Here is a 27,836-nt window from a genome sequence, read left to right as displayed (position 1 = left end):
CATGAATCAACTAACTTAAATTAAAAGATTAATGTTCTGATGAAGGTGAATATTTTCATTAACAATAATGACGTCATGATATTAGTATAAGAAGTAACTCATAGAAGAGAAAGATCATTTTAATAGTAGTATCCATGAATAGTAAGAGCCATAGAAATTTCCCAGAATACACAAATCGAATTCGATAAAAAACGTGACTTGTCACGTACACCGTTCATTTATAAAAATATTAAAGGTTAAATGATACTTACAAGGAACCAAAGTAATAGATTAACGCTATTGTAAGATATTCGTAACATTTTTTTATAAACTTGAAATTCTGGTAAATTTTTGAGGATTTTACTTTGTTTCATTTTCAGAACTTTAAAATTATAAAGTTTGGGAAAAAAGTAATTGCCGAAAATGAGTTTCAAAAAATATAAAATTTTCGAATAAAGATAATATTTTGATTATTTTCATCGATTTTTTATAGGAGTAAATTAATACAGAGCAATGTCTTACTCAGAATTACTAGAAGTGTATGTGCATGCACACGAAAAAAAAAACGATGTAAATTTTATACTTAATATATTATATCCTGTGTCCCGACTATCTTATTGCATAACACTTTCTATGTCACGCAGCCTAATATAGCATTACTTGATACAGAATTAATACCACTTTTTTCCGTGTATATAATAAAAGTTATGATTATGAATCATATAAGCGCAAGGCGAAGGAAAATGTAAAAAGCGATAATTTAAAAAATTTTTAATTAATAGCAGCATTTATTGCGCTAAATCTTACAGAGATTGAAAGATCTTTCAAAACAAAATTAAACTTTGACATCAGTCATTTTATCGAAAGAATTGTTTGAATTTCGTGAATTTTTTCAGTTTTTAGCAATATTTAGTAAACGATTATAAACGATTTTTCGATGTTATTACTTTCGATTAAGTTGAAAGTAACCGATAAATCTCATGATTTTTGACTAAATAAACACAATATGCTCAAAATAAATGCTATAGTAACCAATGACATGTGATATGATGCGAGAAAAAAAAATAAAGAATGGAGACAGTTTTATGATCACGAGACCTGCGATTCTTTTGCCGAACAGCTAAAGTTGGTCATGCCAGGCTGATATCATAGCGTTATTGACTTCCCGCTACGCTTTCTTCCTAGTATTTCTCTGACAACTCCCTTCCAACAACGCAATGGAGCGCGTAAGTGCGATAAATGATTTATCTACAAATTTGTATTTTAATCCTTTAATGTTCGTTACTGTTACGACTTTTGTCGATATTAACCTTGTAAGTTTAACATCTCATATAATTATTAATGAGTGATAATTGATAATGGATGTAAAACAAAATGTTTACGGTCAAAAGTGGTGAGAATATAATAAATAATTAAAAAATTTTACATAGGCGAGAAGGTTTCTTTCCTTCTTCAACATTATCAAAATTATGGAAATTATGAATGATAAAGTATTTCATTGAAAAAAAAAAAAAAAAAAAAAAAAAATGCGTTTATCGACGTATATGTAGTTAGCAATGTTTCAAATACGAATACTGTGATTTACTACTTGTATTTTTACTTACAAAACTGGTAAGAAATAGAAAAAGTTAGGAAATAAATAAAATTTAGCTACATATTTTGTCGAAAAAAAAAAAAAAAAAAAAAAAGAAAAAAATAAAAAACAATTTATGCCTTTTATTATCACATTCTTCTAGTAAATGTCTCTTAAGTTATTACATGAACCTCACAAAAAAAAAGGAGTAAAGTGAAATAACCAACATCAACATGATTACTTCCTCATGTGTTTATAGAAGAGTCTGGATTACGTGAGCACAGGTTAATATAAGCTAACATGTAGTGTAAAACCGATAGAGAATTAGCCTTCTATTTGGATACGTAATACATGGAAGATATTATTCCCGGTACCTTTAAACAGGTTTTGAAGAAAAAAAAATAGTATATTTGAAACCCATTTGTCTTAAACACGATTTCTAAGTTTACTGTGATGTAATCATAGTATCCCTGGTAAAATAAGATTCGGATAGTAATCGATTCCTTACATCACCAGATCTTTAATAAATGTTGAATACAAGTTAAATAATATATACAAAATTTTAATAAAATATTTTTAAAATCGTCACAAAAAGACTTCATAGAACATGATGAAAAATTTATTTTTACCGTGACAATTACAGTTCATTGTAATATTAAAATATTATTCAGCATCTTCAGAAGAATTTTTAAATCGTAAAAATTAATAGCCTTTTATTTGAAGTTTCTCTTAAAAGACTAACATAATTTTACCGATAAAATATTACAATAATTACGAATTAATTCAATTTTGCATCTGAATATACTAGCCCATGAGTAACTTGAAAAAATGTAGTTTTTTTTTTTGATTAAATGATTGATTTTTGAATTGACCATTTAAAATATTTAGATGCAAATTAAGATTTAATATGACAATTAAACTATTTCACGAAAAAAAAATTTTTTTTCTTGTTTTTGAGGTTTGAAAATAGCAATCGTATTGAATGTTAATTTTATTTACCAACGTTGTTAGTAAACATTATAACTGTACAAAAAACTAATCGACTTAATCACCAAAAGCGATGCTCGATGATCGATAAAAAAATACTGTGCTGAAAAAATGTACAGGTAACATTATTGTATACATAAGGTGTGCGTGCCATTGTAACGAATAAATACTTCTAGTAGCTTCGTATGACTTGTTAGTATAGAGTCCACTCAAAGAAGATGTTTAAGTTAAGTTAAATTTTCATCTATTCTTTGTACAACATAGTTGCGACATGGTAATCGAATGTTACGTGTAAAATTAAATTTTACACTTATGATAATGATGCAAGTGACATCAGATAGTCTTTTTACTTTCACTGACATTTCAAGATGTATTTAAACTTATAGATTTAAGACCGCCGTTCTCGTAAGAATAAAGTGAAACAGAAAGAAATTAAATTATTCAAGAGAAACTGCGATACTGTTATTGCGGGGAAAGTTTATCTGCAAACCCTAAAGTGGAATGTATTCTGGATTAAATTGCAGAATATAATTAATGATAAATTTACGAATATCATCTGGGTATCAACATATATTTGAATAAACGTTACAATAACGTTTGTCTAAATTTATGTCATTTCCGTTTAAATGAAAATGATACAACAATATAAATTACCACTTATTCAATAATTTTTATTTTTCAATTATATATTTATCAAATTTCTTGATTGCAGTTTATTATTCATCAATTATCACAGATAACGGGCATAATAATATATGAATATTCATAACGAATTAAATGTCCTGAAGCGGTTATACCGTTAATGTAAGAGGCAACACTCGAAACAAAACTTCGTTTTCGGCTGCTGAATAACCATTCTTATAAAATTATATTTTAATTTGCTTCCACCTGTTGGTCCAATTAAATATTTTGATTTCATTGTAAATTATAACTTTGTATAGAAATTGTATTAGGTTGAAGTTAAAAGAAAAATATGAGTTACTAATATACTTCTCATTGCGTGATTGGCCATGCATGCAACTGTCCGTTACACAGCTATGTCTATCATTCAATTCTATGTTTAGGTATAATCTATTTTTCTTTATTTTTTTATTTAGAACATAAAGTTCGTATTTTTTATTTTTTTATTAAAATTATCAATTATTATAGATAAATAATAACATTCACTTACAGAAAAAAAGTTGCCAGCACTCGTTTCAATAATAAAACTTTATACGATCATTTCTACAAACACCTTTGTCACGACATTCGTCAATATTCAGATCTAATTGCAATAAAAAACTATTTTATTAACTTATTCCTTTTTTTTTTAATTATGAATTTTGAAGAGTAAAATTGAAACGAATTTTCTGTCATAAGTCAATATAATAAAAAAACAAAATAATACATTTAGAGAAATTTTGTGTATTATAAATTCGTTGGTTTAAAAGCAAAACCAGGAATTATTCAATACTAAAAATGAATGAAAAATAGAATTTTGTATCCACCGGTCTCACATATTCCGGTGTCTGTTACAAACTGAAAATGCTATACTTCATGAGTAGATTTCATACAACATTTGCAAAAAGTGGGGCTTTGCAATCTGATACCTCGTAGGGGGCTGCCAAGTAGAGTGGGAAAGTTTTTGCTGATTCTCGGTCAGTATACAAGTTAAGCCCCACTGCAGCCACCTATAACCCACCTAGTAGGTCCAACTATCATTTCTTGAGTGATCACGAGCTTACGTCAGACTCAAGAAAGTTGTATAATAATGACTTATTTCTCGATCTCTTCAAATCGTTAACAGATTGAACCAATTATTATACTTCCAACATCTCTATTAAATCCAACAAGAACTTATTCATTTGATTTTTTTTACACTTTAAATCTATTTTTGGCTTCTAAACTGTGATGAGAAACAAAAAAGAAAGTTTCTCCTTCCTTCATATGTCTTTTATATTTTTAAGATACTTGTCTCGTCTCAATTGAAATTTAACAAACTTTTGTTATATTTAGTTAATAATTTATTTTTGGTAACTAACAAGACTAGCTATCCATTTATTTAGCTATTAAATAAAATTTCTTAATGATCTTAGTAAAAATAATTCTATTTTTATAAGTTATAAGTTATTATGAAGTTTCAAAAAAAGTCTTTTTAACAACTTACATTTTCTTTGAATCATTATCAAAACCTAAAAAAATTATTTAATGCATAATGATCTTCTAACAACCTTCAGTCATCATGTGACTCCCGACGAAACCCACTTCTCAGAATCAACAAACTATTCCAAACGTAACATAACTTAACATTAATTATCCTCACAGCAATATATGATATAATATTTTTCCCCACTTAATATAAGTTATACAGCTACTCTCATTAGTAAATTGTTCTAATTCAATTCAGGAAATCCCCGATAAATTCGAAAAAAAATGAATAAAAAATTTTTTTTACCTGAAAATCGGAGATGTCACTATACCTGTGTGTGTGTGTGTGTGTGTCCAGAATTTCACTAAAATTAGAATACTATTTTGAATTAAAATTTTGAATACTATTTTAACTGGTTTGAACCGATAAATTTTGAGATACCTCAAAAATAAAATTTAAAAGAAATATTTTTTTGGAATAACTTTTAAACAGATGGAACAACCAATTCCAAAAATCTTATAAGCTCTTAAACATGGAAAATAACATAGATTGCTGCAAACCGCTTTAAATTAAAATCGGTTATTGCCTTAAAGAGAAATTGATAATGAAAAATTTTGAAAAGTATTTTTTTTCACGTAACTATTGAATTTATACTCTAATCATTTTTTTTGTTGAATATTTTTTTATTGCTCTTAAAATACCCAGGGACTTCATAGGGAAGGGGAAATAATGATATATTTAAAAAAAAAAAAAAAAAGAGCACTACATGTACTCGGCAGTATTCGGTAATTGCCAAAGTTCAGGCTTATCAACGACAAAGTTCAAATGACATCTAGAATTGTCAAAATAAAATTTGAAATATCTAACTTTGTTACAAATGAATATAGGTGAGCTTCAGTTATAAACAAAATTTTTTAAAAATTATTTTATCGAATCGAATTGCTCGAATCATGCTCGTGATCTTGCTAGCGGTCATGTTCTCACTGGCTGTCTTGCTTGCGATCTCGCTGGAAGTCATGCTCGGGATCTGGCTGGCAATCATGCTCTCAGCAAGATCACGAGCAGGACAGCCAGTGAGATCGCGAGCACGACCCTCAAAAAGATTACGAGCATGACCGCCAGCGAGATCACAAGCATGATTCGAGCAATTCGATTCGATAAAATAATTTTTAAAAAAATTTTGTTTATTATTGAATCTCACCTATATTCATTTGTAACAAGGTTAGATATTTCAAATTTTATTTTGACAGTTCTAGATGTCATCTTAACTTTGTCGTTGATAAGCCTGAACTTTTGCAATTACCGAATACTGCCGAGTACATGTATTGCTCTTTTTTTTTTTTTTTTAAATATATCATTATTTCCCCTTCCCTACGAAGTCCCTGGCCCGGGGTCATTAATTACATCAAAATCGGTTGATCCATTTGAAAGTTATCGTTGTCATAAAATTTCGAAAAAAAATGTTTTTTTTTTTTTTTAATAACTTCGAAATTTTTTTTTGGATCGATTTTGATGTGATTTTTTAATATAATTTTTCATTTCTTTATCCAATTGGGTTTATCCACTAAGTTTTTTAAACTACGCTAAATTCTGCCGAGCTCATAAAAATTGGTTGATTTGTCCGAAAGTAATTGAAGTTTACACATGTATATATTCAAAAAAGTGTTTCATTGAATACGAAGAGTTATGAGCTAGAACTAGACTTATGAGCTTGAAGAGTTCGGAAGCGAATAGCAGTTCTAACTTGGAGTTTGAAGAGCTAAAAACTGCTGAAAAACCATGTTTGTGAGCTCGAAGAGCTCAAAAACGTTATAATAAGTGAAATGTGTTGCTTTTAAAATTAGCGGGAAATTGCAGGTATGGCCTGTAGGGTTAATGGTTTTACTAATTTTTTTTTGGCTCAGTTACTTAATATATATTTAGACAATTACTACCTGAAAATTTTAATGAACCACTTCTTGAAAAAAGTGAAGTTAGAAAACTTATTAATAAAAACGCTTTTATAAAAGATGGACTCCCATTGAAAAACATACAAATTAATGAACGGACATAAATTTAGGTCGATTTTTCTGGTGTGGCATCAAATTTAACTATAACAACCAATTTCATCCCGTGCAAAAATGTGTTGATCAATTATTGATTACGGAGCTGTCGATTTTCTACCACTGGGCAATCATAATAATTGATTACTAGCTGATCATACATGAGTCAACCCTACATCAATGAGAGACCAATTAGTGATCAAAAATGCATGTGGGTACTCAGATGAAAGATCTTGGTGAGCGTAACATCAGGATGAGCTAACATCTTTGAAAATATCAATAATTAAAAAATGACCTTGTATTTTGAGAACTATTGACATTTTTAAAGATATAAGCTCATTCCGATGTTACACCCATCGAGACCTTTCATTTGAGTACCCACATAAATTTTTCATATATTTATATATATTATACAGTAAAACCTCGTTAACACGACCCCTTATAACACGAATTTCGCTTTAGCACGAAAATAACATGGGCTTGCATAGGGAAAATTCGTGTTATCCGAATTCTTTCATTAACACGTACTTCGAACACATTCACGAGTCCCCACGTTTACGAAATTCGTGATATCAACTCCCCACGCTCAAATTTTTCCCGGCTAGCAGATAGAGCGTTAGTCAGTTCGCCTTCAATATGAAACGGAAACAGACTTCTATCGATTTGTCTTTAAAATTGAAAATTATAGAGGAAGTTGAAAAAGGTGTGAAATCAAATACTAATATCGCCAAAGATTTTGTAATACCAAAATCGACTTTGTCAACAATTTTAAGTAACAAGGAAAAGTTATTTCAAGCTATAGCTGCAGGTTCTGTGACACCAACTCAAAAAACAAAGCGAATAAGACTTGCAAAACATGAGAATCTGGAGTCTCAACTATTAACGTGGCTTAATAGTGTTCGAAGTGCGAATCTTCCAGTTAGTGGTCCTATTATTCAGGAAAAGGGCGAAAAAATTGCAGAAGACTTAGATATAGAAGGTTTTAAATGTTCCAGTGGTTGGCTGCATCGTTTCAAAAGTCGGCATAACATAGGAAGTGGTGCAGTGTGTGGTGAACTAAACAAAGTTATTGAAACTGATGCAAATGAATGGATTACATATTTTGAAGACGTTAAGAAACCATATGCTGCAAAAGATATTTTTAATTTTGATGAGAGTGGAATATTTTTCAATTTACTTCCGGATCTAACTTTAGGGATTAAAGGAGAAAAGTGTCATGGCGGCACGAGAAGTAAACAACGGTTGACGGCTGTTTCTATCTGTAATTCAGACGGCAGTGAAAAACTACGTCTTTGGATAATAGGAAAGTGGGCTAATCCATGCTGTTTTAAAGGTATTGATCGATCAAAATTGCCGTGTGAATACAGTAATCAACGCAATGCGTGGATCGATGAGGCTGCTTTTCGGCAATGGCTTATAAAATTTGATAGCCGCATGCGAGTTCAAAATCGCAGTGTTTTGCTCACTTTGGACAATTGCTCTGCTCATAAAATCAGTTCTCTGTAACTAACGAATGTCAAAATTATATTCTTTCCTTCAAATATGACTAGCCGACTTCAACCTCTCGATCAGGGCATCATTGCAGTCGTTAAAAAAAATTATCGAAAACATTTATTACGTCATGCTATACACAGTTTGTAGAGTAAACAACCACAAAAATTATTGAATGTATTACAAGCGATTCGGTTTATGGCTTTAGCGTGGAAATCTGTATCTGCTGAACAAATCAAAAAATGTTTCAATAAAGCTTGGACTAGAAGTGACGCAGAATTACCAGTACAAGTTTAATTTAGAAACTTTGAAAAATAAACGACAAACTACAATAACGCAGTATTTTGAAAAAATTTAATGTAAAATGGACTTTATCTACACTAATAAAATAGTATATTACATACCTAGGCCAGTAAAATAAGAAAAGTCTCAGATCACATGTAATTGTTGGCCGAGGCGAAGCCGAGGTTGACAAATGTGATCTGAGGCTTTCTTATTTACTGGCCAAGGTGTGTATACTATTTTTCTGCTCGACGTAGCCGGAATGTGGCAACTTTGTTTAGCGCAGCGGCCAGAAAGTTGCCACTTTACGGCCAGAGGGCAGAAAAATAATTTTTTTAACGCTATTTAGCGTCTTAATATCTTATTCACACAAACTAATTCGTGTCAATGGATAACACGAACTAATTCGTGTTAACGGATAAAACGAACTAATTCATGTTAACGGATAACACGAATTTCGTTATAACGAGAACAAATTCTCTAGCCCTGTCGAATTCGTGTTAACGAGGTTTTACTGTATATATGTATATGTGAAAAATATATCAAAATGCATGTGGGTACTCGAATGAAAGCTCTTGATGAGTGTAATATTGGGATGAGCTTATATCTTTAAAAATGTCAATAGTTAAGAAAGTACAGTGCAATTTAACAAAAGTCATTATTTAATAAAGCAAAATTTTATTTATTTATAGTTCACAAATCACGGCTCCAATAAATTATCGAAACAATTCCTGTAAATTTAGGAACCACTCCATTAATTCGTATCGGAATTATCGGAAACGATCTTATAAATTCTAGGAACACTTCCTAATATTATGAGTGTCATTCCCATAATCATCGTAATCGTTTCTACAATCAGTATAGAAAATAATCCCATAAATTTATAGGAATAATACCTATATTTTTCTTTCAGTATATATTTACGTTTTTGACCGTGGTTTTTTAACGCTGATGTTTAAATTCTACTTACTACCTTAGATAGTAGCTGTTATAATTCCTGATGGTAACTGTTACCATTAAAAATTATAAATATAACCACATAGGATGATAATAGTAATTATCTCTAGTTAACATACAGGATTGTAATAGTTATTATAAATATGGTAAATGCTACCATTTAGATGATTTCTACAATCATCTAGATAGTATTCACTACCATCGGGTTGATGGTAAAATTTTTTACCATCACTAGATGGTAACTGCTATTATTTAATTTTCTCCGTGTAATCAATGAGCTATATTTAACTGATCAATTAGTGATTGCTAAGTGACGATCTTTAAGTGATCTCTTATTAATTAATAGTTGACTTTTGAGTGATCAATGATTAATCGTCCAGCAATCAATTATCTATCGCACTGCGATCAATGATTGATCAATTCACTTTCGGACGAGATGATAAAGATATACTTGTAGTAAAATTCTCCTTACTCTTTTAATTATGTAATTCTACGATGTGATATACGTGAATGGCTATTCTTTTTAATTCTAGTTATTAATCTACTATTAAGCAGCGTATGTCACAATTTTGTTTTGTTGCTAATTATAAAGAAAATGGGGAGCTATTAAGCTTGGCTATTAAAAAAATTAAATATATACGCTTATTTTTCATTTGGTTTTATTTCTCAACATATTTAGAAATAAATAAAAAATTATACGACCAAATAAACCGAATAAAAAGATTATTTTGCGTTTATGATGACCTTGATTTCTATTCTGTGATATTGTGTATGTTTTGTAGTCTATAATTTTTTTTTTTTTTTTTAGAGCAATTAGATACACCTATTAACTTTTTTTTGTCATTAATAAAAAAAAAAAGTAAAATAATTCATCATTTAGAGATGTAGAATAATTTATTGGATTTCTAAAGAAGATAAAACTGTGATAATAAATAACTGACAACGACTTTGAATAGAAGATTAATTGTATCAACTCTTAAGAAGTAAACAAACATGGTGGGGCTCTTTAACAATCAATTTTTCATTTAATTAAATATACTTCAGAAAACGAATTAAGTATTGTAATTTTTTTTGTTTTTTAATAGTTGAACCCCGCCAAGTTTTTGTACGGTCAAGTTTCAGTCATTTTTTGTTTAATTTGGTATCTTAGTAACAGATTGGAAAATCCCAAAAATAACTTAAAAACATTTAGTACAGTCTGATGTCGGTAATTCAGCCTGGATCAGTGAAAATCAATGCCAATTGAATATATCGGTATGTTTATTTGAAACACATGTAAAATGCACTGAAGGAGGTTATCAGACTGACTTCAAATGCTCGAAATACTGCTTAAAAAAATTAGGAAAACGGTTGACCCTGAAGGCCATCCCTCCAACTTCCCGCTCATTTCGTACCTAAGCGCTTAAAATTGCATTTATGATGTTTTTAAGCTCTTCGAGCTCGAAAATACAGTTTATGTGTTATTTTGAGCTCGAAGAGCTCAAAGAGATAGCTTTCCTATGCTTTTGAGCTCAAAAATCTCATCAAAGTTCGATAAAACACGATTTTTTTAATATTCAAACTGCTATAACTTTTGAATGAATTAACCGATTTGCACGCGGTTAGCGGCAATCGATGTAGTTTTTTGAGCTCTATAAATAATTTTAGACAAAAAAATTGATCTGATGAACAATTTCGGAGTTATTACAAAAAAACACTTTTTTCGATTTTTTTCGACAACGATATCTCAACCGATTCTGACGCTTTTGGTGGCGATCGATGCGGGTTTTCAAGGTTAAAAGCTGATTAGTTTTTGAGGTCGATCGGTTCAGCCAATTCGGAGATATTTAAAAAAAATTAAAAAAAAAACAACTTTTTTTGTAATTTCTCGAAATTTACTGGTCCAAATCGGTTCTAACTTACAGAAAATCTAAGTTTGGCGAAGACCTTTCGAATGACACCAACTGCGATCAAATCGGTCAAGCCGTTCAAAAGTTATAAAAGGTTTACACACACACACACACACACACACACACACACACACACACACACACACACACACACACACACACACACACACACAAATACAGACGTACGGACATCATCGTAAAAATAGTCAGGGAAGCTTCTTAGGGCTTCAAAACATCGAGATCTGTTGAAACCTCGATTTTTGCAAAACGGGTTGAAAACATTAACTTCCCGATTTTTCGAAAATCTTCGATTTTCTTAGCGGGAAGTTAAAAATTAAACATGACAATTTACTTTTGGCACTCTCTTGCGGTCTACATGAAAGATTAGTAAATGAATTTTTTATTAATTATTAGTTTTCTACTCTAACCTAGCTGCAGTTTAATAATTGTGTCTTATAAGTAATCTAAACTAAAATAAAGGATAACCAAAAAATTAAATCAATCTCAAAGATTATATTGGTTGTAAGTTTATTAGTAATTTTTTTATAGTAGTTTATTTAGATTTTCACAACAAAAAAAGACCCCAACGTACCACTCCCAACTGAGATAAGGCAGTTTTACGCGCGAACACTACTTATTTATTTATTATTTTATTATTTTTTTTCAATGATTAAATTTAAAAAATAGAAGAATAAATTTACGAAGGACTATTATTCACGTACTCCTGCTAAGTTTCATGATTTTTTATTCAATAATTACTTGGTAAAAAAGCGTCCCAGTATCTTGTTCAAAATTTGAATATCCACTTGTCCTACATGTTCTTAATTACCAGACGAGTGTCGCTGTACGGAAAAAATTAAATAATTGTGTTTTTTATGCTTAATTTTTAATTCCAATCATCTAAAATGATTGAAACGTTTTTTAGTACAAAAATAGTTAGTGTTACACGGAGAAAAAAATATCGTTAGAATAAGGATACGTATCGTTATTCTGACTATGCATCGTATATTCATTTTTCTTAAAGATATTCTGTATGGCCAATTTAGCTATACAGCGTATAGTACAAATGACGATTCGTATCATTATTTTAGGTGTTATATTTAGTTGACTTAACTTATACAGATCTTCAAATTAACAAAACAGTTGCCTGTTTTGACGAAACTACATATCTTTACAAGAGCTATTTTCTGTATGCTTAAGTCAAACAAATGAATTCTTAAATCAGATAACCGGATTGTTATTTTAAGGAAACGTCATTTGAGGATACGTTGGATAGTTATTTTAGCAATATTTTTTTTCCGTGTATAATTTTTTTTAATAACAGTTACCATTTTTTTTTAGTAACAGTTACCATCAGGATAATAACAGTGCCTGAAGAGAAAAATACGTTCTGGCCTGGCCAAGCCTGCTTATACCTGATATCATGTATGATCATATCTGTTGAGTTATACATGAACAGGCATGGTTTTTTGCGACCTTTTTCCCGCATGATATGCGAAACAAATAATTTTTTTCGATTTTCCTCTTTCTCTCAGAAAATGTGATGCAACAGTAATAAATATAATAATTTTGACGAATCATTTTATTTAATGATAGTCTAAGAATAAGCAGATTAGTCTTATTATCGTTGACACGTGGGACAAAAAAAGTGAAAAGATCATACGCACGTCATTAAATTTTTTTGATCGCAGTCAATACAAAAACAATGTTATTGCAACCTTTCACTTCTATAACTCATTCTAATCATTTAAATTTTTTTACCTTCACCGCTGTGATGGAATTCATTTTGATTTATCGATTTTTTTGTTTCATACATTTATCGTTTACCTTGGCTCAAATGAATCTTCTCTCAAATATTGAAAAAATAGTAAAATAATAAAATGAACATTCAATGTCAGTAGCATTTTCTTTTTTTTATATAAAAAAAGTAAGTTCATTAATTATGCAGTAAAACATGTAACTTTGATAAAGATTTACTGTAATTTTCATTATAACGTATAAAAGTGACTTTTTATTTTGAGTACTTATTTCTCGATGAATTTAAGAGTTTGCTGATTTTAGAAGATACTTGCTTAATGGAATGTAACTTGGTTTTTACTTCCTGCTATAAAAGTGTAATTTTTCACTAATTTATAAGTTATTAATAACAATCCGAATTCTTAAAGTCGAGATTTAATTAGATGTCAACGTTTTAAGGTTTTACTGAACTATTTTTGAATATGAAACGTTTTTTTGCGAACGCATACTCATAAAAAACTGTTGACACAAAAAAAAACTGCAGCTCCTGTCTCGATCCTATTATTCTTATATTATTAAATTAATATTTTTTAGTAAGCTCCGCCCTCACCCGCTTCTGCTTCTGTTCAGAATCCTGATCCTATTTCTGTTCTCAGATTATATTTTGTTTCGTCGAATTAATAAAAAAAATGCAGCTTTATCTGTTGACAATACAGTTAACTACATCAAAAGATTTTAAAAGGCACTATCTACTAACACGGCAACTTTTTGACTGCCTATATTTTATACGAAAGTATGATCTATTATGCTAATCAATCAAATAAAATCAACCCATTTTTTAAAATTGTTATTTACAATTTAACGTAATAGTATATTATGAAGCTATGTGGATGGTACTTTCGGTTACGGCTTGCTTCGCTCGTTGCACAAGCACACTCATAGCCGGAAGCTTCATTCACTCAGGTTCATACACAAATAAATGAACTTAAGAGAATAATTCGCACAATATAGTGATCAAAAAACGAATGGTCGTGTTATAATATAGAAATGACTTAATTCAAATCTATATATATATATATATATATATATATATATATATATGCTATATATATATATATATATATATATATGAGCTGTTCCATGTATAAATTGACTCATCACGATATCTCGGGAACCATCGGACCTAGAAACTTGAAATTTGGTAGGAATATTACTTTTGCCAAGTAGAGGTCAACTAAGAACGAATTTTAAGAAATTCTACCCCCAAAGGGATTTGCAGGTGCGTTAACAATGAAAAATTCCCGTTTTTAAATTATAGCCCCTATCGACTCCAAATTTGGTAGGAATCTTCTGTAAGAGATGTAGAAATAATCTATGAACGAATTTTACGATATCTCACCCCTACAGGGAGTTGCGGGGGTGGGTATTAACAATGAAAATTTTTAATTTTAAAGCTATAGCTCCTATCGACTCCAAATTTGGTAGGAATCTTCTTTAAGTGATGTAAAAATTTATGAACAAATTTTACGATAGCTCACTCCACAGGGAGTTGCGGGGATGGGTGTTAGCAATGAAAATTTTTAATTTCTGAGGTGTAGCTCTTATATGCTCCAAATTTGGTAAGAATCTGCTATATGTGAGGTAGAAATAATCTAAGAGCGGATTTTATGACAACTTATTCCCAATATGGATTGCGGGGGTGGGTGTTAACGATTAAAATTTTTAATTTCCAAGCTATAGCTCCTATAGTCGTCAAATTTGGTAGGAGTTTTCCCTTTTCTATATGTGATATAGAAATGATCTAAGAGCGGATTTTACGATGAACCACCCCTAATAAGGATCGCGGGGGTGGGTTAACAATAAAAAATCTTAATTTCCAAAGTATAGCTTGTAAAAACAGTAAATTTGGTATGAATCTTTTATTTGTCATGAGGAGATCATCTCAAAACGGATTTCAAAAAATTCTACTTCCGATAGGGATTGCGGGGGTAGGTGTTAAAATCTAAAATTTTAATTTCCAAACTGTAACTTTTACAGACTCCAAATTTAGTAGGAATCTTCGTGGACAATGTCAAGTTCAGCTGAGAATGGATTTTCTTGAATTATAACCTCAAAAGAGATTGCGGGGGCGTTAAAAAAGAAAATTCCTCATTTTCAAACAATAGTTTCTATGGACTCGAAGTTTTGTTGGAATCTTTTATTTATAATGTAGAAATCATCTCGACTAGGATCTTACGAAATTCCTCTCCAACATAGGAGTGCGGGCGTGATAATTGTCAAAAAGTTCATATTCTTCAAATACAGTTCCTAGAGATATAAAATTTGATAGAATCTTAGGAGGAACAGGAAATTACAGGGATGGTCTTCAAGGTCAACCGATTTTAATATTTTTTTCTTCGTGTCAATTATTATTCATTTTTGGAAGATAGCCAAGGGAATGTTATAGTGATTGTACATTAAACGTTACAATGAATATTAGCTAGAATAATCACATGAAAAAAAGGTACATGCCAATCCGATGGAATTTCGAATCTGTGCAAGTCAAAACAATACTCCAATTAAATTTCAAGTTTAGATCTAAAAATACAATTCTTTTCAATTCTAAATACAATTCTAAGTGCCCAGCGGTGCGGGCGGATAACAGCTAATAACTAATAAAAGTTTTTTTTTTTATTTTTACAGTGATAATGAATATCAGTCTAATTTCAAGGTTAAAATATTACCATTCGTTTTTCGATAACAATACACAGTACAAAAATTTTCATCAAATTCAACACAAAAATTTGTCTTGGTGACTGTTTTTACACTAACTTAAGTTACTAATTAGTATTAATTTACCACAATCCGTGCGTTATGATAAAGTAACACAGGTTCATATAGGAAATGATACAGCTTTGTATTAGAATAACATTTAAACAGTAAGCTTCATCACGTTGCCTCCCGCTTCGGAAAAAACTTGATTTTTTTTTATTTTTACTTACAAACGATGCTATAGTGAATGTAGTCTACTTTATTTGTTTTGTACATGGAAAAAATATAATCGGTAGCCTCTACCGATTTACATTTACCGAAAAATAGATTTTAGGGCCTATAACTAAAGTATAAATGACATATCGTTTTCATAGTTGTCGCTTTTCATTGCTTTGCCAACCACTTTGGCAATGATTACCATGGCACCGGTTAGATAATAATGAATAAAATTTGTAAAAATATTGATTAATTAAATTTTCGATGATAAACATTTTGACAGAAGCGTACTCAAATGATAGGTCTCGATGAGCGTAACATCAAGATGAGCTTATATCTTAAAAAATTTCAATGATTAGGAAATTACGTTGTATTTTGTCCACTAATGATATTTTTAACGATATAAGCTTTTTAACTTTTTAATAAAGAATTTTATACATACGATATTACTCATATTTATGAAATATAAAAAAAATTCATGTAAGTATTTAAATGAAAGGTCTCGATATGTGTAATACCAGAATGAGCTTTTATCTTTAAAAATATCATTAGTGGACAAAATACAACGTTATTTCTTAATTATTGATATTTTTTGAAGTATAAACTTATCCTGATGTTATTCTCACTGAGACCTTTCATTTGAGTACGCACACGATTTTTTTCATACATTTCATATGTATAATATTTTTCATATTTGTAAAATATATAAAATATAAAAAAAATTCATGTGGGCATTCAAATGAAAGGTCTCGATAAGTGTAACATCGGGATGAGCTTATATCTTTAAAAATGTTAAAATTTCACAAGATACAATGTAATTTCTTAATTATTGACATTTTAAAAAATGTAAACTCATCCTGATGTTACTCTCATTGAGACGTGTCGTGTGAGTACGCACACTACTTTTTCATACATTTTATATATATATATACTCGTCGAGCTGAGTCGGAAAATGCATATGGTTCAAAAGTTTATATATGTATGTGTGTGTATATTAGAGTGTTTCAAAAAAACAAACTATTTTTTTTTTTTTCGAAGAACTTTGAAAATTCTTCAGAGTATCCCTAATCGAAGAAATTGTGAAAATCTCAGCCCTTAATATTAATGTATAGAGGTGGCTGTAATTAATTTTTTATTTCCATTTAAATAACATAGAAAAAAATTTTTTTTTACTTTTGAATTTTGCTAGTCAACAACGAAGCATTTTATAGCTATGATCGATACATATTCTTGTAGGAAATTTAACGATCTACAAAAATTGTTTGAATGAATATATGCGTACGGAGAACCATTTCGGAGTTATCAGGCCTTAAACATCGAACTGTTTAAAAAAATAATAATATTTATTTATAAATACGAAAAATCGACTTAAATCACTTAAATAAACAATATTATATATCAAAAAATTAAAATGATAAATTTATGATAAAATTTGATGAATTACGAAGTTATAATTTTTCACTATTTTTAAAAAGTTTTTTGCTTTTTTAAAAATAAATTATACACATGAAAAAGAAAATTATTTATTAATTGATAAAATTTATGAATTATCATATTTTTTAAATTGTCATGTACTGTTATTAACGAAATAGTTTTAAAAATTCTAGGTTATGTAATTTAACTCAGTGCTATATAGTTACATAGTACTTCAATTGAACAATCAATTTTTATTGAATTGTTAGTATGATTTTTATAGAAATGATAATACATTAATTATTTCCGCTTTCTGCCGTCACAAACCTGTCTCTCTCAGAGCTTTTTTATCTTACATTACTTCGTAGTAAAACAACGTAATTGTTAATGTTTTAAACTAAAATTAGTTTAATATTATATTTAATTTATTTATAATTATTTATAATTGTGTTTATAAAATCTCATTGTTAAGCTTAAGATGGAGAAGCAAATTTATTTAATTGGTTATCAAATTACAAAATTTGTAGGAAGCAAACTGCCGAGCTTAAAAGAGGTTATGTCTCTTTTCTTTCATTATCATTGTTCTCAAAGCTTGACTATTAAGAAAAGTGCATTAATTACGGTTGAGAATGTATTCGATTTATGGTCTGAAGCTGGAATTCCGACTTGTGCGAAAAATTCTGCAGTAAGAAAACTCATTCGCCATCACACTGTTTGGAAAAATTTGCTAAAAAATAAAAATCAAAAGCTGTCATCTACTCAAAAAAAAAAAGTTTCTATTTTTTGTGCCGATATTGAGAAATTATTCGACATAGCACATCACAAAGTAATGAAACTCATTAATGAAAGTCAAAAGTTATTTTTGCAAGGCCAAAGACAGTCAAATCGACGAGGTTTTCTCCATATTAATCCTCCAGTAAAAACGGTAGCTAATAATATTGATGAAGATAGAATTGGTGAGTGGTTTTTATTTTTAATTGTCACCTAGGGTAAATAGCACAAAAATCCTCAAAAAATAGTCATTTATAAACCTAGCATTATTTCATTTCCACAAAATTTTTTAAAGATAATTTTATTATCAGCAAAAAAATTACGTATCTTCTTACTGATTTTTTATGCACGAAGTATTTATTGAATTCTAACAATTGAATAAAATTATGTTTTTAAACGTTTTTTTTTTTTCAGTATTACCTTTTCTTAAATTGGTCAGTAATTATTTTGAATATTTTTAGTTATTCTTGAATACAAGTTAAATATTTAACATTTTTCTTTTTTATTTTTATAAAATTAATTACAAATCCTGACTAACTTGAATGTCTCACACTTATTTTCTGTGCGTAACTTATACTGTGTCTGATATATTTTAAAATTTTTGGTTTTCTTTCAATCTCCGAGGATTCAAAAGTTAAACTTTTTATATTTTGCAGACGAAATTCAAAGTGATGAGAATAATACTGGATTATTATTAAGTCAAAAAACAGATTCAAGTTTAAGTCGAACTTCAAATGCAGCATCTGATTTCGAAGATGATATAGAGGTTTCACGGCAGCGAAAAAAACTTGAAATAATCACGCCTAAGCTTGTCAGTGCATTGGATCGTGCAAATGTAAGTAGCAGAAATGCTACTTACATTGTAGCTGCTACTTTAATCAGCGCGGGACTAGATATAAGTCAATATAATTTGAGTCACTCAACCATCCATCGTCAGCGTGAATTAGCGAGAAAAAGTACAATGGCAAATTTACAACAAAATTTAAAAGTTGATAAATGCGTTTTACACTGGGATGGGAAGATAATGCCTGACATTGAAACGCGCCAAGACGTGGACAGATTACCAATCGTATTATCAGCTTCGGGACAAGAAATACTACTTGGTGCTCCCAAAATTGACTCTGGAACTGGGGAAAATCAAGCCTCAGCAATTATTTCTGTCCTGAGTGAATGGTCTATCGCTGACAGTATTACAGCATTATGTTTTGATACTGCGGCTGTAAATACAGGTTTTTATCAAATTATAATATATCTCTATTGACGAAAAATCGAAGTCGAACAAATTCTATGCTATAAATCTAGATATATCTGAAACTTTTTTTTCTCTACTTTATTTGCTTAAGCGGGTCTTCTGGTTTGACGTCCTGATTTTTATGCATTTTTTTGGGATTTTTTTGTAAAGACCAATGAAGAGATAGAACTTTGAACTTTTACTATTTATTTATATATATTTCAAGAGTATACAGTTTACAGTTAAATATTTAGCTAAAAACATTTAGTAGAATTAAAGTTAAGTGGCTTGAAGATACCCGCTTCGAAAAAAATTGATGCTTACTTCTTCCATGATATCAGCTGATTAGCATATCTGAAATAAAAAAACCCGGCGGGGTTTTAATTTGTATACTCAAATACACCGGGTGGACTACGATCAAAAAAAATTTTTAAAAATTGGATTTTTGACAGACTTTGGAACAAAAAAATTCGAATTTCATTTTTTTTTGTCAACTTTTTGATACAAAAAAAATAGAAATCAAAAAAATTTTTTTTCGATCGTAGTCCAATCGATGTATTTAAGTATACAGATTAAAACCCCGGCGGGTTTTTTTGTTTCAGATAAGCCAATCAGCTGATATCATGGAGGAAGTGAGCGTCAATTTTTGTCGTGGCGGGTGTCTTCAGACCACTATAACTTTAATTCTAGTGAATGTTTTTAGTTCAAATTTTAACTGTATACGCTTGAAATATCTATAAATAAATGTTTAAAGGTTCAAAGTTCTATCTCCTCATTGGTCTTTACAAAAAAATCCCAAAAAAGTGCACAAAAATCGGAAGTCAAACCAGAATACCCCCTTAACTCAAATAATAATTTTTTTTGGTTTTCATTGTTTCAGCTAATGTATTGGTTATTTATTTTGTTATTTATCAGTACTTACATTTAAATTTGTAATTCATGGTTTTTTTAAGGAATTCACAGTGGTGCATGTGTTCTCGTTGAACAAGCACTAAGAAGAGAGTTGACTTATTTACCATGCCGTCATCACATTATTGAGCTAGTTTTAAGATCCGCATTTGAAACTTATTGGCCTACATCTTCAGGTCCAAATGTTTCGATTTTTACTCGGTTCAAAAACAAATGGAGTGATATTGATCAACAAAAATATACTACTGGGATTTCAGACAGAGAAGTTCAAGAAGCCCTTGCAGATATAAAAGATGAAATCCTAATACTTATTGCTAATTACTTACAAGTAATGTTGATTATGGTTCTTAATTATCTTCAATTGCGTTTCGTATGTGTCATAATATAAATAATCATTATTATTGTTGTTGTAGATTTCGCAACCAAGAGGAGATTATAAGGAGCTTCTGGACTTAGCTCTGATTTTTTTGGGAGCTTTGCCATCTGACGGAGTAGTTTTTAAATATCCTGGAGCTGTTCATCATGCAAGGTGGATGGCAAAAGCGATTTATAATTTAAAAATATTCATGTTTAGAAATCAGTTAAAGCTAACAAAGACCGAAATTGTAGGAGTCCGTCAAATTTGTATTTTTGTGATAAAATTTCACATAAAAGCGTGGTTTTCAGCAACGTCAGCGATAACAGCGCCAAGTAATGATTTAATGCTGATAAAAAATTGCTTCTCGACAAAAATTAATTCAGCTGTTTCAAAAAAGACATCTGAGAAAATGGCTAATCATCTGTGGTACCTTTCTGAAGAATTAGCAGCTTTGGCTTTATTTGATTCGAGAGTTTCACCGGAAATAAAAATTAGAATGGTAACTGCTATAAAGTCCCGAGATAGTAGTATATTAAATAAAAAGCGCTTCATAATCAATAAGAATAAGTTGAATACGTTATTAATAAAAGATCTAAGTCATTTCGTTTCTAAAAGATCATTGGTATTATTTGAACGATTTGGATTGTCTACTGAGTTTCTTGATGTCGACATCACTTTATGGGTTAGTCGCAGAAGCTTTCAAGAAAATATTCAATTTTTTAGTACATTAAAAGTAGTGAATGACGTTGCTGAGAGGAATGTCGCATTAATTACTAAATATAATCAGCATTTAACTAACAGTGAAGAACAATTTCAAGGTTTGCTACAAACGGTAAAAAAACATAGAGAAGACTTTCCGAGCTGTTCTAAAAAAAACTTTATGTAAATTGTACTATTGAAGGTATATTGACCATAAATTCGTAATACATCTGTATTTTTTTAGCGCTGTTCAGTGAAATTAGTCAGTAATCAATAATTAATAAAAACTTTTCATCAAAAACCTCTTAGAAATTTATCATTTTAATTTTTTGATATATAATATTGTTTATTTAAGTGATTTAAGTCGATTTTTCGTATTTATAAATAAATATTATTATTTTTTTAAACAGTTCGATGTTTAAGGCCTGATAACTCCGAAATGGTTCTCCGTACGCATATATTCATTCAGACAATTTTTGTAGATCGTTAAATTTCCTACAAGAATATGTATCGATCATAGCTATAAAATGCTTCGTTGTTGACTAGCAAAATTCAAAAGTAAAAAAAAATTTTTTTCTATGTTATTTAAATGGAAATAAAAAATTAATTACAGCCACCTCTATACATTAATATTAAGGGCTGAGATTTTCACAATGTCTTCGATTAGGGATACTCTGAAGAATTTTCAAAGTTCTTCGAAAAAAAAAAAATAGTTTGTTTTTTTGAAACATTCTAATATAGATAGATAGATAGATAGATAGTTATTATTATTATTATTATTCTAAGCCGAATACTCCCGATCCAAATTCTTGAAGAATGACTAATTTTTGATTATTACTTCTTCACCATAATATTTTATCGGTATGAGGTCTCATACCATCAGAGAAAATTTAGGTGAAATTCACAATTAAAATTCGTTTTCGACAATTCTTTTTTGAGAAAGATGTAATTTTTAGTCAGTGTAACTTTTTTCAGTCACTGAAAATATATATATATATATATATATATTAGGGTGTGTCAATTTTAGGCGACTTTTTTTTTTTCAACGAAAAAACAGGCTGAAAACTTGCATGAAGGTGAGAACAGAAGCCTGTTCAAAGCGGAGCTCTTAATATTAATATTTAGAGGTGTCTGTCCCTAATTTTTCATTTCCCATTTAAATATCATAGGAAAAAAAATTATTTTTTTTGTTTATTTTTCTAGCTCGGCATACACACCTCATATATATAAGTCCATAGCATATTCTTGTAGAGAATTCAACGCTCTACAAAAAAGGTCTCTTACACTTTTATCATAAAGGCAGCCGTTCTAAAGTTATTCAGACGTAAACTTCTAAATGTATAAAATTTTGATTATTCAAGTATCAAACTGATACAAAACACATATATATATATATATATATATATATATATATATCGGATATAACGCGGCTTGTCACGACGATAGCGTCGCCAATTTACAACAGATCTCTACCAAACTCAACATACTTATTCTACAGATAAATACCAAAGTCAAGTTCGAAGATGAGCTTAATCGGTCAAGTAATTTAGAAATACCAGGATTTCAAAATTTTGAAAATCATAAAAATTCATACTTCTTCACTTTCTTACTCGAATAACTTTTGAATGGGATAACTTATTGAAATTCTGTAAAATGCATCTAAAAGCTCTTTAAATAAGCTTCAACTTGAGTACCATGTCATATGTGTAGTCGTAAAATTTTTTAGAAATGCCAGGATTTAAAAATTTTCAAAATTATAAAAATTCATATTTTTTCACTTTTTAACTCGAATAACTTCGGAATAGGATAACTTATTGAATCTCTATAAATTGCATCTGAAAGCTCTTTAAATAAGCTCCAATTTGAGTACTATATCATATTTGTAGTCTTAAAATTATGTCCTATTCCGCTATGCCAATTATGAAATTTGCTATTGCACTGGTTTTAAAATTTTTCCGTCGATATATATTTTTGTCGATTGCATAGAAGTTAAAAACCCTAGTTTTGTATACAATCCTCGTTATATTTATTTTCTATTCATGATGAAATCCACTTCCATTTCGGCTGCTGAATGGTCTTTTTTATATTTGTAAAATATATAAAATACATAAAAAATTCGTGTGGATATTCAAATGGAAGATCTCGATAAGTGTAACACCAGGACAAGCTTACATCGTTAAAAATATCATCAGTGGATAAAATACAACGTCATTTCCTAATTATTGACATTTCTTAAGATAATAAGCTCGTCCTGATGTTACGCTCATCGAGACCTTTCATTTGAGTACGTTTCGGACAAAATGTTTATCATCGAAAATTTCATAAATCAATATTTTTACAAATTTCAATTAATAATATCTAACCGTTCTCATGATGGTAATCGTTGCCAAAGTGGTTGCAATAGCAACAAAAAGCGACATCAATGAAAACATTACATCAATTTATAAATAAAAGATAGCCTGCCACATAAAAATTATGTTACTACACGGAGAAAAGTTTATAGTAGAGTTTACTATCTAGTTATGGTAAAATCTATTAACTGAATTCGATAGTAGTAAATATTATTTAAATAATTATGTAAACCATCTGAATTGTAGTAGTTACCATCCTGATGGTTACTACTACTATCATGATGGTAATCAGTAATAATAGCTATTATTATTTTAACTAGTTACTACTATTATCAAAATCGTAATTCCTAATATAACCTGATGGTTACAGTTACCATCATTAATAATAATAGCTACTATCTAAGCTAGCAAAAAATGTTAAAAAAATTAAAAATTTGCGTTAGCGTGGATGCATTTCTGAATGAACTAAAAGCAATTGTAGCGCAGTGTAGTACACAAAAAATCGGGATTAAATTCGGATTGAATGTATATTCAAATTTTTATTTGTCTAAAACAAGTTTCAACGCCAAATTTAAAAAAAAAAAAAATTTTAATTTCAAAGAAATCAAAATTTTCAATAAAATTCAAATTTCAAAAAAAAATTTTAATCTTACAAAAAATTTAAAAAAAACATAATTTTCAAAAAATTTAAGATTTTCAAAAAAAAATTTTGAATACAATGAAGCTTTAAACTAATTATTAATCATAATTATCTAATTATTTAAATTAAAATTTTCCCTTTAACAATTGCAATTAAAGAGAGCATACTCTTTGCTCCAGTTGATGGTATCGTATTTTGAAATGCACCGAATCAGCTTGACTACATGTTATTTTTCTTCTGCATTGAATTAAATGATATTCTAAGAGCTATCAGATGAAATAAACTCATTGACCTGTTCAAGTTATGCATTCTGTTGAAGAAATTCAATGCACAAATTATCAAAACTAGCAACCTGCAGTCCCCATGTGACTGCCAAGAATTGCGAACTATAATAAATAAAATTTTGCTTAATTGTATAATGATTTTCGTTAAAATGTACTTTACTTTCTTAACTATTGACATTTATAAAGATATAAGCTCATCCCGATATTACAATCATAACGAGCTTTCATTTGAATACCCACTTGCATTTTTGATATATTTTTCATATATACATATATATAATATATATAAATATATAAAAAATTCATGTGGGTACTCAAATAAAAGGTCTCGATGAGTGTAACATCGGGATGAGATTATATCTTTAAAAATGTCAACAGTTCACAAGATACAAGGTCATTTCTTATTTATTGATATTTTTAAAGTTGTAAGCTCATCCCGATGTTACACTCATCAATAGCTCTCATTTGAGTACCCACATGCATTTTTATATATTTTTCATATATACATATATATTAGAGTGGTCCAAAAAAAACATTTTTATTTTTTTTTTTTAACTCTTACCCTCTCAAATGTTTCTATTTGATATAAAAAAAATCCTCACCAAAAACGAGCCCTATAGCTCAAATCTTCATGAAGCTCAATGAATTTTTATTTTCCCATTTAAATAACACGTAAAAAAATTTTATTTACGTTTTCATTCGGTAAAACTACGAAAAAAATTTTTTTTTGTATCTTTCGTCAATTATTCTTGTAGAAAATTTAATTCCCTACAAAAAAGTACTGAGGTAGTTTTTTCGTAATCCTAACAAGTAAACAGTTATTAAGCTTTAAATACTCGTAATAAAAGAAAATTTAATCAGATATGATTTTAGAATCCATGTTGTATCACATTTTCTGTTTCAAAGTATTTGATTATGTAATTTATATTTTATTCTTAAAAACATGGTATACAGTCGGATATCGGTAATTCAGTCTGGACCAGTGACAATAAATGACAATTTAATATATCGGTTTGTTTATTTGAACCACACGTAAAATGCACTGAAGGAGATTACCAGACTTTGTAAATGCTCTAACCACTGCTTAAAAAAATTAAACTAGATAATTTACTTTTAGCACTCTCTTGCGGCCTACATGAAGATTTATAGTAAATTAAATTTTTTGTTGATAATTAGTTTTTTACCCTAACCTAGCTGCATTTTAATAATTATAAGTAATATAATAAGTAATATAAACTAAAATAAGAAGTAACCAAAAAATTAAATCAGTCTCAAAGATTATATTGGTTGTATGTTTATAAGCAATTTCTTTATAGTCAAGCTTATTTACTTAAATATGTGATGACTCCTGAGATAAGGCAGTCTTACGCAAGAACTCTACCTGTTTATTTATCATTTTTTTTTTTTTCAATAATTAAATTTAAAAATAAAAGAATCAATTTACGAAGGACTTTTATCTACGTACTCCTGCAAAGTTTCATGACTTTTCATTCGGTCAAAAAGCGTCCCAGCATCATGTTCAAAATTTAAATTTTCACCTGTCCTACATGTTCTTAAATAAAAAAATTAAATTCAGCATACATCCGGAAGTACTAGCTTGCTCTTGATTCAGATTCCGTAATGAAATTCAAGTTCAATTTTAAAAAATCACTGCTCATAGGAAAAAATATCCAAATTGTAATGAGAAAAATTATTCATAATTCACAGTTAATACTTCACCAAAAGACATGTTAATTATATTAGAAACAGTCTAGTTTGATAAATTTTGAAATAAGTAAGGTAAAAGCCCCAATAGATGATCACGTATCAGTATATGATCACTCCATGTATTTGTATATCTATATTCACAAATATAGGTATACAAATACATGGAGTGATCATATGGTATATCATCTATTGGGCTTTACCTGCAGTACAAAAAGTTTTCGAAAAGTTGCTTTGAAACTATCTTCGTTCAAATTTTCTTTTGTGCGAGTATTTAAAGCTCAATAACTTTCTATTCGTTAATATTACGAAGAAACTACCTTAGTACTTTTTTGTAGAGAATTAAATTTCCTACAAGAATAATTGATAAAAAATTCAGAAACAAATTTTTTTCGTAGTTTTACCGGATAAAAACGTAAAATAAATTTTTTTACGTGTTATTTAAATAGGAAAATAGAAATTCATTGAGCTTTGTGGGGGATTGAGATATCAAGCTGCGCTTTGAAGGGAATTTTTTTTATACCTTAGAGAAGCTTTTAAGATGATAGGCAAAAAACTTTTTTTTTTGGGACCACTCTAATGTATATATAATATATAAATATATGAAAAATTGATGTGGGTACTCAAATGAAAGGTCTCGATGAGTATAATGTCGGAGTGAGCTTATATCTGTAAAAATGTCAATAATTCACCAGATATAAGGTCATTTATTAATTATGAATCTAGAGATAGAGTATTTTCTCTTAATGATATTCTCTTAATAATATAGATGATAGGATTACAATTAATTCAATTATAATGGAACCATCAAATGATGTTTCATTATTTTATCTTGTGAAAAAATATTAATAATTGATAATAATAAGACTTTTTTAGTAACCCAAATCTTGGATGATTGCTATTTTGATAATCATAGTCAATCATTCAAAATAATCAATAACAGCTCTAATATTTGGAAATTTTTATCATATATGGATTTAAACGATTGTGTTATTATTTTTTTTAATATTTTAAAGGAAAAAATGTTCATAACTAAAATATGGATGCAAATGAAGAATTAAATTAAATAAATTTATATTATTTTTTCTTTCAGAATTTTTACAATCTGAGATGGTTACAGTTACCATCTTCGATTATAGCAGTTATAATTTTTAATAATTACAATTATCATTTTCGATAGTAATCATTACCATTATTAATAATAACTAGTACAATTGTCAATGATAACACCTATTATTTTGTGACTAATTAATTTTATTACCATTTCAGATAGTAGGAGTTAATATTTTCGTATAGTAAATACTATTATTAATTTTTCTCCGTGTACCACATGAAAATCATGTTGCTGTCATATGAAAATCATGTTGACATGTCATTTATACTTTAGTTATAGGCCCCAAAAACTATTTCTTCGGTAAATGTAAATCGGTAGAGGTTACCGATT

At 29.1% G+C, this 27,836-nt stretch overlaps 3 protein-coding genes across 4 annotated transcripts in view; 2 read left to right on the top strand and 1 right to left on the bottom strand.

Moving 5' to 3' along the window:
• Positions 1-27,836, bottom strand: part of LOC123261699 (elongation of very long chain fatty acids protein 7) — a 53,377-nt gene that overhangs the window by 5,196 nt on the left and 20,345 nt on the right. The window contains exons 1-3 of one of the 2 annotated variants that reach the window (XM_044723464.1): positions 24,549-24,561; positions 5,652-5,654; positions 3,711-3,820 (exon numbers count right to left, since the gene is read on the bottom strand). The exons of the other annotated variant lie outside the window; for it this stretch is intronic. The gene's annotated coding sequence lies outside the window, so the exon portion shown is untranslated. Of the gene's footprint in view, positions 1-3,710; positions 3,821-5,651; positions 5,655-24,548; positions 24,562-27,836 lie in introns of those variants that run through there. 2 annotated transcript variants of the gene reach the window in all.
• Positions 7,346-8,215, top strand: LOC123260499 (tigger transposable element-derived protein 6-like). Its single transcript, XM_044721621.1, has 2 exons — positions 7,346-7,688; positions 7,905-8,215. The coding sequence occupies exons 1-2, from the start codon at positions 7,346-7,348 to the stop codon at positions 8,213-8,215; spliced, it is 654 nt and encodes a 217-aa protein (XP_044577556.1).
• Positions 17,894-21,060, top strand: LOC123261689. Its single transcript, XM_044723439.1, has 5 exons — positions 17,894-18,401; positions 18,873-19,445; positions 20,401-20,684; positions 20,770-20,885; positions 20,966-21,060. The coding sequence occupies exons 1-5, from the start codon at positions 17,924-17,926 to the stop codon at positions 21,048-21,050; spliced, it is 1,536 nt and encodes a 511-aa protein (XP_044579374.1). The 5' UTR covers positions 17,894-17,923; the 3' UTR covers positions 21,051-21,060.

The sequence above is a fragment of the Cotesia glomerata genome, linkage group LG3, assembly GCF_020080835.1.
Source record: "Cotesia glomerata isolate CgM1 linkage group LG3, MPM_Cglom_v2.3, whole genome shotgun sequence".
Lineage (NCBI taxonomy): Eukaryota > Metazoa > Arthropoda > Insecta > Hymenoptera > Braconidae > Cotesia > Cotesia glomerata.
The sequence above is the reverse complement of the archived record's forward strand: the minus strand, read 5'-3'. Positions and strand labels throughout refer to the sequence as shown.